Source organism: Geotrypetes seraphini, chromosome 8, assembly GCF_902459505.1.
Source record: "Geotrypetes seraphini chromosome 8, aGeoSer1.1, whole genome shotgun sequence".
Taxonomy (NCBI): Eukaryota; Metazoa; Chordata; class Amphibia; order Gymnophiona; family Dermophiidae; genus Geotrypetes; species Geotrypetes seraphini.
The window spans coordinates 97982027-97994819 of NC_047091.1; the positions used below are offsets into that span (position 1 = coordinate 97982027).

Here is a 12793-nt window from a genome sequence, read left to right on the forward strand (position 1 = left end):
AATTATCCTTGGTTACTACATTTTGTCTGAACTACTGTTTTGATCACAATATATGTTAATGCCAAAAATATTGCTAACAGTTTTTAACTTGCTAAGTTCCACATTAAGACATCTTCCCCTCCCTCTTGAGAAGCATAGCACCTTCACTCGTAATATATGATAACTAGTGTTTAAGCCCGTTAAATTAACGGGTGCTAGATGACCGCCTCTCCTGCTTTTGAACCTGGGCAGGGGCAGAGGCAGAGCCGGGACGGGAGGGAGTGACGGTGGGAGAGCAATTTCAAAGCCTCGGCAACGGCGGCTCCTTGACCAATCCGCGCTTACAACGGCCCCACACTCGCGGTCTGCCCTTCGCAGCGGCAGCCCTTCCTGCATCCGTCCCCGTGTCCCAAGCCTCTCCGAAGGCCAGCAACCATGAAAATGGTACCCCTCTGTCCAAAGCCGCAGCAGCAGCCTCCCTCAAGACACATTTCAAATCTGACATATTGTAATCACAAAACAGAAAATAAAATTATTTTTCTTACCTTTTGTTGTCTGGTCATTATTCATACCATGTAGGGGTCCCAGGCTATGGTTGGCTTTTGATAACTCGCTTGCCAAGGCCCCTTCTTTCTTCTTCCCTCCCTCCATCCCTGCAGCTGAAGACAGGCACCTCCCCCCAGTGGTCTGAGACAGGAGGGAGCAGTTAGGAGAGGGTCTGAGGGCAAAGGGGGGCTCAACAGTGCACAACCACCTTTCCTTCCCTCCCTCCATCAGGTGCAGTGAATCCACCAATGTTAAAAGGAGCCGCGTCGAAATCGGAGGCCTGCCACTGCCGTAGCACGTTCCCCTCTGCCTTGGTCCCGCCCCTTCTCTGACATATGGGACTGCGGCAGAGGGAACGTGTTACGGTGGCGGCAGGGCTCCAATTTCAAAGCAGCTCCTTTTAGCGGAGCTGAACTGTACCTGATGGAGGAAGGGAAGGAACGGTGGGGCAAATTTTGGCAACGGCAGAAATTGTTTGGCGGGCCAAGCACCGTGAAACTTTTTTTCTTTAGGCAGCCCCGGGGGGGGGGGGGGAGTCATCGACGTGCAGGCCGCTGTGAACAGGAGCGGCGGCAGGACCATGAGGCGGGAGTGAGCAGTTCGGCTTCCCCTATCTGAGGAAACCGCCGTGCCGAACTCAGCTGCGCGTGGGGCCGTAGTAAGCGCGGGGCATGCTGCACTCTTGGCGGCCACGGACATACGGATCATGGAAGCACGCCGATAAGACTGAGCATGCGCCGGCTACGGTTTTATTATATAGATAAAGTGACATGCAGTATGCAGACTTGCTCTTCACCTGTCTTTCGCCATTTGTAGGACACAGACTGTAGAAGTCTTGTCTGGCACTGGCTTTAGTTCTCAACTACTGGAGTGGCTGAATCTGTCTTTTGTAATTTGCGGAACACAGATCATAGTACACTGTCTGACACTGGCCTTTGAGGCTCATGGGAGAGCACCAGGTCAGCCACAGGAACTCAATTGCCTCGTCCCATCCCCGTGAGTTTTGTCGCTGTCCCTGTCTGCCTTAACTGCACAAGCCTTGAACACTTATGATTTTAAATTGTTTAAGGCTTGTACAGATGAGGACAGCGCTTGCAAGAATGGGGCAGGGACAGGAAAGGAACTCGCGGGGATGGGACGGGAAAATGATTTCCCTATGTCATTTTCTAGTTCAGATAACCTTCCACATCCTAAACCAAAAAAAAATGAGTCTCGGCCCTTAACTGGGTCTGGATTTCCCCCAGCTGACTGGACTTCTTTCTAGCTGCAATACCTTTTAACCAATTGGTGAAAGAATCCTCCAGATAGGATGTTGTCCTTGAGATCCCAGTGGTCTCATTCTTTACAAGCAGGGGGAGAGTGTGGTGCAGTGGTTAAAGCTACAGCCTCAGCACCCTGAGATTGTGGGTTCAAACCCACGCTGCTCCTTGTGACCCTGGGCAAGTCACTTAATCCCCCCTTTGCCCCAGGTACATTAGATAGATTGTGAGCTCACCAGGACAGACAGGGGAAAATGCTTGAGTACCTGAATAAATTCATGTAAACTGTTCTGATCTCCCCTGGGAGAACAGTATAGAAAATTGAATGAATAAAGGCTGTTGCAGGCTCAGATGCTCGGTAATGTCATCCTCTTTGAATGGCTCTTACATTGGTCCACTGAAAGCTATTACAGGATCCTGGCACCCTCAGGACTCAGTTCTATGTGGCTGTGCTGCTAATTTTTCATGTAAGTGGAACCTGAGGGCACTGGATTCCAATATGCAAATTGGATTTTTGAATTGCCAAATGTCTTTCAGCATTACCATGTTGTTGTCTATAGTCTAGAATAGACAACGTTAAACCACACGTCTGCTGCATACATGTATTGTATTTTCAATTTCTTATATACTCTCTGTAAGCCCAAAAAGTAATCAAAGTAGTGCATGTTCTGGTGTAGTAGGCATTTCCCCCTGAAGGGCTCCCAATTTTCATTTGAACATGAGGCAATGGTGGTTTCAGCGATTTCAACTAGAGAATGACACGGTGGCGGTTTACCCGCGGCCACCGCATTTTAGCCGCGGGTCACCCGCCGAAAACGGGGAAGAAAACTAGCAGTCGCTGCGGCGACGGGGACAAGGCCATTCACCGCCCGCGGGGCGGTGAATGGTCTTGTCCCCCGCAGTGAGGCATGAAGGATCGCGCGGTCCCCGCAGCTCACACCCGCCCGCCCAATCGATTCCAGTGTCCAGCCAGCTCTCTCCCCTCTCCTCACCCCAGTCCGCAGATCCTCCTCCTCGGCGACCCGCACGCTACCAGAGAGCCGCGCACACCCGCCGCTGCTCAGCCTCGATCTTCTGCTCTGACGCAACCGGAAACAGGAAGTTGCAGCAGAGCAGAAGATCGAACACTGAGCAGCCGCGCGTGTGCGGCTCCCTGGGAAAGCGCGCAGGTTGCCGAAAAAGAAAACCCACAAACCAAGGTGAGGAGAAGGGAGAGAGCCGGCCAAACACCAGGATCGACCGGGCAGGCAGGTAGTGGCCGCGGGGACCATGCGATCGCTAGTGTTCCCGGCTCAAATTGGAAGGAGGGAGTGAAAGGAAAAAGGCTTATATGGATGCAGCGGGGACGGTGACGGGGCGGTGAATGGGATGGCAGTGGCAGTGGCGGTGACGGGGCGGTGAAAGGGATGGCGGTGACGGGGCGGTGAAGGGATCGGCGGTGACGGGGCAGTGCAGAGGATGGTGGGCTGGTGACGGGGCGGTGACGGGGACAGATTTTTTTCCCCGTGTCATTCTCTAATTTCAACAACACAAAGAGAAGAATCCAACAGCCCTGAAGCAGACATCGAACAATACTGCAGAAACGATGTACTTGATGCCAAGTCTTTATTTCAGTCAATAAACGTTATGTTAATGTGGTCCACCTTTGTAATAAAGGAACAAGGACCCGACACGGTTCCTGTTTCGATTAACACATCTTCCTCAGGGGTCCGAAGATGGGTCACAATAACGCGCAAAAAAATCCAAACCACATAGTGAAACGGGGATACTTTTGGGAGCTGTGTATCAGCATTTGATTGAAATAAAGACTTGGCATCAAGTACATTGTTTCTGCAGTATTTTTCTGGGTTAAGTGATTTGCCCTAGATCACCGGGAGCTGTAGTGGAAACTGAACTGGGATCTCTCAGCCCTTTTCAGGCTTCTCCAGCATGGCAATGCCTGTTAACTGATGCCAAGAAGCATCTGTTCTATGTAGGATCTTAGGACCCTGCATTTTAAGGGCCAAACAGTAGAAATATGTTTATATGTATGCAAGACAGCAGGGAGAGTTGACTCAGGGACTGAAACTCATTCCAAGAAGGGAAACCATTTTGTTTAAACAATATCCTACTTTTAACAGCATGGCGGTGTGGCCTCAGCATAAAGGGAAATTAATTTGCTCTTGTTAAAAAAGTTTGAAGTAGCAATTCTGTAGAGTGATAGGCTGTTCAAAGAATAACAATGAACACCACAAGAACCCTCTGGCTTGTATTTCCATGTTTTGGTCTCTTCCTTCCTGTGAGCCCTTCAATGGACTGTGTTGTGTTCAATATTCCACCTTTTCTCCCCCCCCCCCCCCCTCAATCTATGTAAGGAGGGTCCGGATTCAAGACAATTCCTCAGCTGATCAGGTTTTCAGGTTTCCATATTGGCTGTGTACGCATGTGATATATTTGCATATTACAACAGGGGGTTTTAGACCTAATCTATGCAACTAGGACTCAAACATACTCATGATGGAGAACTTGGAAATCAGATCAGCTGCGACAGTCAAAGCAAAACACTGGATCCTGACAGTCAGATAATCCAAAGGCCATCAGCAAGTTCTTTTACCTGCTGGAAGGGTCGGCAATTTCCAAATAGTCTGTTTACCAGGGTAAATGACTTTTGGAAATTGCCCTAATTATACACACTCAGCCACGTACAAAGAAAAGTTTAATACTTAAAGCCTGAGATCCAATTATGCATTTTTTTTACAGGACTATTGTGGGAAAGGCAATGTTAGAATGACAATTGTTGTGTTGGAGCTAAGTCCTTAACAGATAATAATGGAAGGGTGGGGAGTAAGACTGAACCCAAAAGTTTATTAAGGGGAGTGGGGTTAAGGCTGCAGGGTTGCCTAGGGTGCACAATACCTTTGTACTGGTCCTGGTGCTATGTTAATTCACTTGAATATGTCTTGTTTGGACTGTTTAATTGGTACTGGGTGCGTTATTATGATTATAAGAAAATAAAGAGTTTGGGGTTGAAGATTATAATTTTAAAACTAGAGAACAGGTAAGGTTATTTGGTCACTGATGAGCCAGGTAGGAAGGCACTAATGAGAAGGGAAACCATTCATGATGTTTTATTGAAGAGAGACCATGTGATCTATAAGTGGAAGATTAAAGGGAGAAAAGCCATGCTGAGTCCCTGTTGAGAGCTGGTTGACAATAAGTAAGAAGATACCAACTCATGACAAAATCTCTAATGAAAGCCTGAAAGTCTTGAGTAATGACAGACATCACTCATAATGGTTCCCTGATGAGGACTTGATGTATGGGAGTGAAGAAAGAAACTACTCATGATGCGAGCCTGATGGGAAGAGGTAGAGACAAGAGTTGCATGACAGTTTCCTGGAAAAAGCCAGATGCAAGGGAACAAGAAGAGATGTCTCCCTGATGAAAGCCAAATAGGAAAGAACAAGGAAAGGGGCCAATCATATGAGACAGCTTCTTATTCAGAGTCAAGGACTACGCAAGAAAGTTTCAGAAGAGCAGAGAAATAAGAGTCACACAGGAAGTAAACCTTCACTCGTTGCAGAGCTACCCTATGTAAAGAAAGACCAGGAGTCAAGGGCTGAGGATAAATGAAAGCGGCGGATGCGCCAGTGAGAAATAAATCATATCCTTTCCAAGACCCTGGCACGACATCCCTGCCCCCAAGATTCGGAGGGAAAACAAATAGTTATTTAATCCAATTTTTAATCACCCTTTCTGAGAAAATCAAGGCACTGTAGAGAACAACTATATATCATCATTACAATAAAACATTAAAACAGTACAGTTAAGACTTGTCACAAAAATAAAACTAGCCCATGATTCACAGGCTATAAAAATACTAACACCACATGAAAATAATAAACTGACCTCATGAATTCAATGACCACCATTATAACCTAAAATCTCAATGGATGAAAATATATATATATATTTTTTTTTGGGGGGGGAGGTCAGTTTTGAAAAGGAGTTCCAGCGGCTAGCAGGTGCAATTGTGTGCATTCGTTTGGCCAGGATCATTTTCAAAGTGTGACACCCCACAGATTTAAGCACACTGTCAGAAAGTTACCCCAAAGAGCTAATTTTCTAACAGGGCAGGTAGGCTGTCAAGGCAAAAAAAAGGAGCTCTTTTACGATAGCTTAGAGCAGTGTCTCTCAAACTGTATGTCATGACCCAGTGGTGTGCCACGAAAGATTCCAGAATTTTACTTTATTTTTTAAAAATTCTCTTCATAAGTTTATACTAGAATAAATGACATGTACGTCACGTACACAAGAGTCTGTCAATGTTATGAGTGGCTGTGTGCTTAAGGATACAACTGTCCAAACAAGCATCATTTTTTGATGCGATTGGTCCTTGAAAACTAACGGCAAATAATGTTAGTTTTATTTTTTATACAATAGTTATTGTAACTTAAACACCAAAGCAATTACACTTCCCCCTCCGTATTCGCGAATTCCGTATCTACGGATTCGCGGTTTTAAATTTTAAAAAATGCATTTTCATTTTTCAGGCTATTTTAAGCCCTGTAAGCCCTCCCCCCCCCTTAAGCTTTACCTGGTGATCTAGTGGGTTTTCGGGGCAGGAGCGATCTTCCCACACTCCTGCCCCATGCAGATCGCTCACAGGAAATGGCTCGAGAGACTATGGGAGCTCAAGGCAGCCATTTCCTGTGAGCGATCTGCATGGGGCAGGAGCGTGGGAAGATCATTCTTGCCCCAAAAACCCGCTAGACCACCAGGTAAGGCTTAAGCGGGGCTTTCAGGGCTTAAAATAGCGAGGGAAGCGGAGGTTAGGGGCAGAACTGGCCCAAATATTATTCGCGGTTTTTTAATATTCGCAGGCCGGCTCTGTCCCTAACCCCCGCGAATACGGAGGGGGAAGTGTAAGTTTTTTTGTTGGTTTTGCAATTTTATAATTTCAACTATAATGTGCCACGAGAAACATTTACTCCATTTAGTGTGCCAGAGCTAAAAAAAGTTTGAGAGGCAGAGCATGCTAATGGAATTAGGGCTAGATTCACTAAGCAAATCAATCGTGTACTAATAGGTTTGTGACCCCTTTGCAACCCGATTTCCCTCCGACCTAATTCACTAACCTCGTGGCTGATCACCTCCGATCCGATTCCGATCCACGCATGCAAATGAGGGGAAACGGCATGCAAAATAGGAAGGGCTGCGATTCACTAACAAAAAGCTGGCCAATCCAAAAACAAGCTCAGGACCAGTCACTTGTGTAAAAACCCTGCTCTCTGCCCCCAATCTCCTGCTCCTCTCTGCTCCAATCTTCTGCTCCTGTTAGCCCTGATCTTCTGCTCCTCTCTGCCTCGATTACCTGCTCTGGCCCCAAATCTCTCCCGCCTGCTGCCCCGACTCGCCGCCCTGCTCTCGCCCCGAATCTCTCCTGCTGCACTGACTCTCCTGCACTTCCCTGCACTGCGAGCCCGTGGTTTTAACCCACGGGTTTAAAGCAGGTTAAAACCACGGGCTCGCGAAAAAGTAAAAAAAAAAAAGAAAGAAGATTTTGTCTGCTCTGCCAGGCACAGAGGGCCAGCGCATGCATCGGGATCACTAGAAAGCAATCCCGGCAGTCGGTTGGGGGCGTGATTCTGATTTGTGAATCAGCCCCACAGACATGGATCGGATCCCTCACTGATCGGATCCGATCTGTGCCCGTAGTGAATCTAGCCCTTAATGTACTCCTTCTTAGCATTTAGCATGTACTAAGCTTTAGTAAAAGGGCCCCATGGCATTAGAACTTACATGAGTGAGAAAAACGCTGTTCTATGCACTGAAACCCTTATTAAATAACCCTGAAAAGGCAGTTCTGTAACCTACGCTCACATTTATACACTTGACTGCTTAGACTGCTAGAATACGTTCCAATAAATGCTAGTAGGGTGCCTAAGTGCTATTCTGCACATAGCCACTTACCATATAGTGTGCGTTTGTAAGGGGACATGAATGAGGGGGTGCTGAAAAGTTCTTAGCCCAACCATGAAGAGAATGACGTGGATATGGTTCAATCAATGATCTGAAACAATGTAAAAAAAAAAAAAACATCGAATTTTGTATCTGCAAATTGGTACTTAACGAAATAAGGTAACACTCTTTTCAGCTCCAGTGGCAAAATAATGGTGTCAGGTCAAACGCGCGCCGGGACAAAGGCGCGCGCAGACAATTGAGCGCAGTGCGGAGGCACGCACCGCAGAAAATTACTGTTTTTACGGCTCCGACGGGGGGGTGTGGGGGGGGAACCCCCCCACTTTACTTAATAGAGATCGTGCCGCATTGTGGGGGCGTTGTGGGGGGTGTGGGGGGTTGTAACCCCCCACATTTTACTGAAAACTTCACTTTTTCCCTGTTTTTAGGGAAAAAAAGTTAAGTTTACAGTAAAATGTGGAGGGTTACAACCCCCCAAACCCCCCACCACGCCGGCGCGATCTCTATTAAGTAAACTGGGAGGGCTCCCCAACAAAACCCCCCGTCGGAGCCCCTAAAAACTGTAATTTTCTTTGGCGCACGCCTCCGTCTTTCGCCGAGTTGTCTATGAACCCAAAATAACACTCAGAATTTAGGAAGTTGGTTGGTTGGGCTGAGAACTTTTCAGCACCCCCCGGCTATGACTGGAACAAACCGCCTAACTCAGTGCGTCAAGCTCCATGTCTCAAACCCAGACTCAAAGCCCACTTCTTTGAAGCTGCTTTCAATTGCAAACTCCATCCTACCTGTTAAGTAGCAATATCTGTCTGTAATTTCCCCATCTGAGCACTGTATATTGATGCACCTTCTTAGCCAGTTTGTCTGTCTTGACTAGATTGTAAGTTCTTTTGAGCAGAGACTGTCTCTTCTATGTTTTGATGTACAGCACTGCTTATGTCAAGTAGCGCTATAGAAATGATTAGTAGTAGAGCTCCCTTTCCCGATTCGTGGTTTCCCCATTCGCAAATTCTGTTATTTGCTATTTTTTTTTTTTTTTCGCCTTGATTTTTAATTCAGAAATGCTGCCCTGGACAACCCCCAGGCCTTACCTGGTGGTCTAGCGGCGACGCGGGGCAGGAGCGATCTCCCTACGCTCCTGCCCCGTGCAGAGCCGTGCTGCGAGTTCCCGTGGTCTCACGAGACTACAGCAGAAACTCACAGCACAGGTTCACAGCGTGGCTCTGCACGGGGCAGGAGCGTAGGGAGATTGCTCCTGCCCCCGCGTCAGCGCTAGACCACCAGGTAAGGTCGGGGATGCAGGAGGGAGGCGGGGATAGGTCAGAGCTGGCCCAAAAAATTATTCACGATTTTCCCTATTCGTGGGCCGGCTCTGCCCCTAACCCCCACAAAGATTGAGGGTCTGCTGTAGTAGTATTTATAGGGGTGGAACAACTTAGGCAAGATATAGGTGTGGCCTTCACATACATGCTTAACTTACAGATAGCACTTGCACTTACACCAGATCTCTAAGAGTGTATGTGCCTAAATGGTTGGTGCCTAATTATACTAGGTTAGTAGATTCCTTTATAGAATAGGCATCTGCTGTATGCTCTCTGGGCAGTGGCTTAGTCAAGGGGGCAGGAGGAACAAATCACCCCGGGTGCCATCTTGGTGGGGTCACCGCCACCTCTCCACCCCCACCCTCCAGGACACACTCACGCTATCCCTTCCTTGCCCCCCCCCCCGACTTCTTTAAATCTGCACCAGCACAAGCAACTATTCTGGCCTGCCGCTCGTGCTAGCCTGGCTCCCTCTGAAATCACTTCTGGGTCGTGGAGCCAGGAAGTGATGTCAGAGGGAAAGCCAATGCCGGTGCAAACAGCAGGCCAGAGAAGCTGCTCGCACTAGCAAAGATTTAAAGAGGTACAGGGTGGGAAGGGAGGGCACGAGTATGGCATGTGGGGTGCAGAATGAGCGGGGGGGGGGTAGAGACAAGGGCGCAGGGGGAGCACCGCCGCCCCGGGTGCCTCCTATTCACGCTACACCACTGTCTCTGAGCATCTAAATGGAGAAGCTTATCGTCCAATATTCAAAGCTATTTAAGCAGCCAGAAAAGGCAGCTCACTGGTTAAATAGCATTCAACCAGCTAACTGTGAATATTCATCATGAGATAACTGGCTATCTCTGTTGAATATTTCCAGTTAGCAGCTCAAAGTTAACTGGCTATATTGCGTGATAGCTGGTCTATGCTGAATATTGCTAGTTATGTTTAGCGGACAAATCAGACCATCTAAATAGCAGTCCTATCTTTGCCCATTATAACTTAACTGGTCAGCACTGAATATCGACTTAAGTTATAGCCGGTTAAATAGAAAACAGATATTCAAATGCTGGTCACCGGAAATGGGCCAGCATTGAATATCCAGCCTCACCGCCGACTGTGGGACTTAGGTGGGTGCCTCCTGCAATCTGAATATCGAACTCCTAGTTATAGAAATGCACACATTCCCCCCCCCCCCCCATAATGTATCTGATGACTTCTATCTCCCCACAGGCTGCGAATGCTGCCTCTGTGGCATCTTTTGGCCCTGTCTGATTTTGGAAACAAAAGGTATGAACCCAAACCCCTCTACAAGGCATTGATACCACTGATCCACCAGGCTGGCCCGGTTTCAGAATGCTCTCTAGGGAGACTGTGAGCGGAAGAAATGTTCTGCGCCTCTACGGCACTCCACAATGTCTTGTTTTGTACATTTGCCATTTTGTTTCTGGAAATCTCACAGGTACTTTAATTCTGTTCTTTCCTAGGGTCCAGCTGTAAGCCCTGCTGTCGGGAGTTTGGCAGTGTTCCAGACTGCATCACACCAGACACTCTCTCTCCCACGTTAATCCCTGAAGATGAAGTCTTTTTCTCCCTGGCTGAGGAAAAGGCAAGTGTTAACAGCAGGAGAATTTCCTGAACTGGGCTGCAAAGCTGAGGGGGGATAGTGGATGGGGGATGAGGGGTGGGGAGAGTGGGAGGCTGGGGGTGTAAGAGGGAGAACCAAGAGAATCACTTCTTTTACCATACTGAAAACTAATTAGAGGTGGGTTTGAGTTATGGTAAAGCTGGAATCTTTATATAGGCTGTGATACCTGATTTTAAGACCTAGCCAGAAATGATGGCCAGTGATTATCCACATGTCCTCCACAAAGCATGAGAATCTGCCTCCAACTGGTATTGGATCCAGATCAAAATCTGAGCGTGGGCTTTGTGGTTGAGGAGGAATGCTGTTTCTCATGCCTCCCCTCTTTTCTGCATGATCATTGGTGGTACTGTGGATCTCGTAATACTGCTGTAACCGTTGCCTTGAAGAGCTCTAATAACTGCTTTTTCAGCAGGTATCATTTCCCCACCTGCAAATGACGCAGGCTTTCCCAACACTGCTACCACATATCACTTATATAGCGCTGAAAGGCATACGCAGCACTGTACACGTTGACATTTATAGACAGTCCCTGCTTGGAAGACCTTACAATCTAACTAGCACAGACAGACATGACATAGAGGGTAGGGGACAACAACCAAAAAAGAATCCAACGAGACTACAGTGAAACAAGTCAAAGAACAAAACCAGGACAGATAAGACTGGACCCGACACGTAAGTGTTTTTGCCCTGCATTGTTTAGAAGCTTCTACGTTTGATCAGCTATTCACCACTACCTTTATCCAGTTGTTATCCACCAGTTTTTTTATTTATTTATGAAATTTACACATTTATTATCAAGCATAACATCTTGTACAGAAAGTGAGATCAAGAAAACATAATAATTCAGCATAAAGGAGGGCACTGTCTCCAAAGAGCTCTCGACAAAATCTGCTGGACTTTTAAACTTCATTTCATTCTGTTTGCTTTTTGGCCACAGCTGCACCTGAGATCTCTCACCGCTCATCCCGCAGCTGATTAAAGCTCCTGTGGATTTTAATCCTGAGTGTTTTAACAGTCAAAAGGTACCTCTGTGTGGATTCCAGTCTCTGAAAAGCAAGAAGGATGGAGCTAGCAGACGTTACAGCATCTTCAGCAGCAGCAGGGACCTGGACAGCTCCTACCTATTGGTACCTTCCAGTGAAGAGGGCCAGCTGGCATGTGGCCCTGCTTTCAGTGGCTACCTCAACGTATGTGAGAATTTCAGTGGTCCCACTAGAAAAAGCCCACCTAAAGCTATATCAGCCAGCCCTGCCCCTCAAATTCCAGAGGGGCTGAAGCAAAGGTTCCAGCCTTTTGGGGCTACACCACTGTACAGTGGCTTACAAAGAAAACGCCAACTAAAGAAGTCAACCAAAAAAAGGAAGATACCAATAGCAGAAGTGATAACAGATAAAGGCATGGGAAGGGCAAGGCAACTGGAGTCCATGAAGCAAGAACCAGTAGAGGGAGAAACCTGGGGTAATATGGCCCAGGCCTGTGAGGTTCAGAGCTTAAGTATTGATACTACAGATGCCAAGAAAAAGAAGAGGAGGAAAAGAGAGCCTCATGGGGCAGGTGACATAGTTGGATCACAGGAACTAGATGAGATGAGAACAGGGGGAACTATTGAGGAGACAAAAATTCCCACTGAAGATAAACTAGAACAACATTGCAAGAAAAAAAAAAGGAAACAGAAGCCAATAGAGGAGGGTTTTGTTCTGGTAGCTGAGGAAGAGAACTCTGGTTTCCAGGACAAGATGGAAAAAGTGTTCTTGGGAGAGATGTCTGAGCTCATTGTGAATAAAGCTGATAGGAAACAGAAATGTAAAAACAAAAAATCCAAACGTGAGCTTTCAGACAGGTTTGCCTCAATAGCTGAAGAACAGAGTTCTGATTTCTGTGAAAACCAAGGAGCATAGACGTGGAAATAAGAAAAAAAAGAAGCAATACAGTGGCGTACCTAGGGTATGTGGCACCCGGGGCCCATCATTTTTTGACACCCCCCCCCTATGTAAAAAAATATTTTTTGTAATGACCATGAAACAGAATAAATGGTCAGAATAGAAACAGGCAGTGAAAATTTTCTTATATTACAAACATAACATAACATAAATTATGTC

General features: G+C 47.0%; 1 protein-coding gene across 1 annotated transcript in view; it reads left to right on the forward strand.

The window, feature by feature from the left end:
* The window catches only part of LOC117365490 (DNA-directed RNA polymerase I subunit RPA34-like), a 69050-nt gene extending 56458 nt beyond the window's left edge, over positions 1-12592 (forward strand). The window contains exons 2-3 of the mRNA XM_033955966.1: positions 10534-10655; positions 11666-12592. Of these exons, the coding sequence (XP_033811857.1) occupies positions 10534-10655; positions 11666-12592 (1049 nt within the window). The remainder of the gene's footprint in view (positions 1-10533; positions 10656-11665) is intronic.
* Positions 12593-12793: the final 201 nt, after the last annotated feature.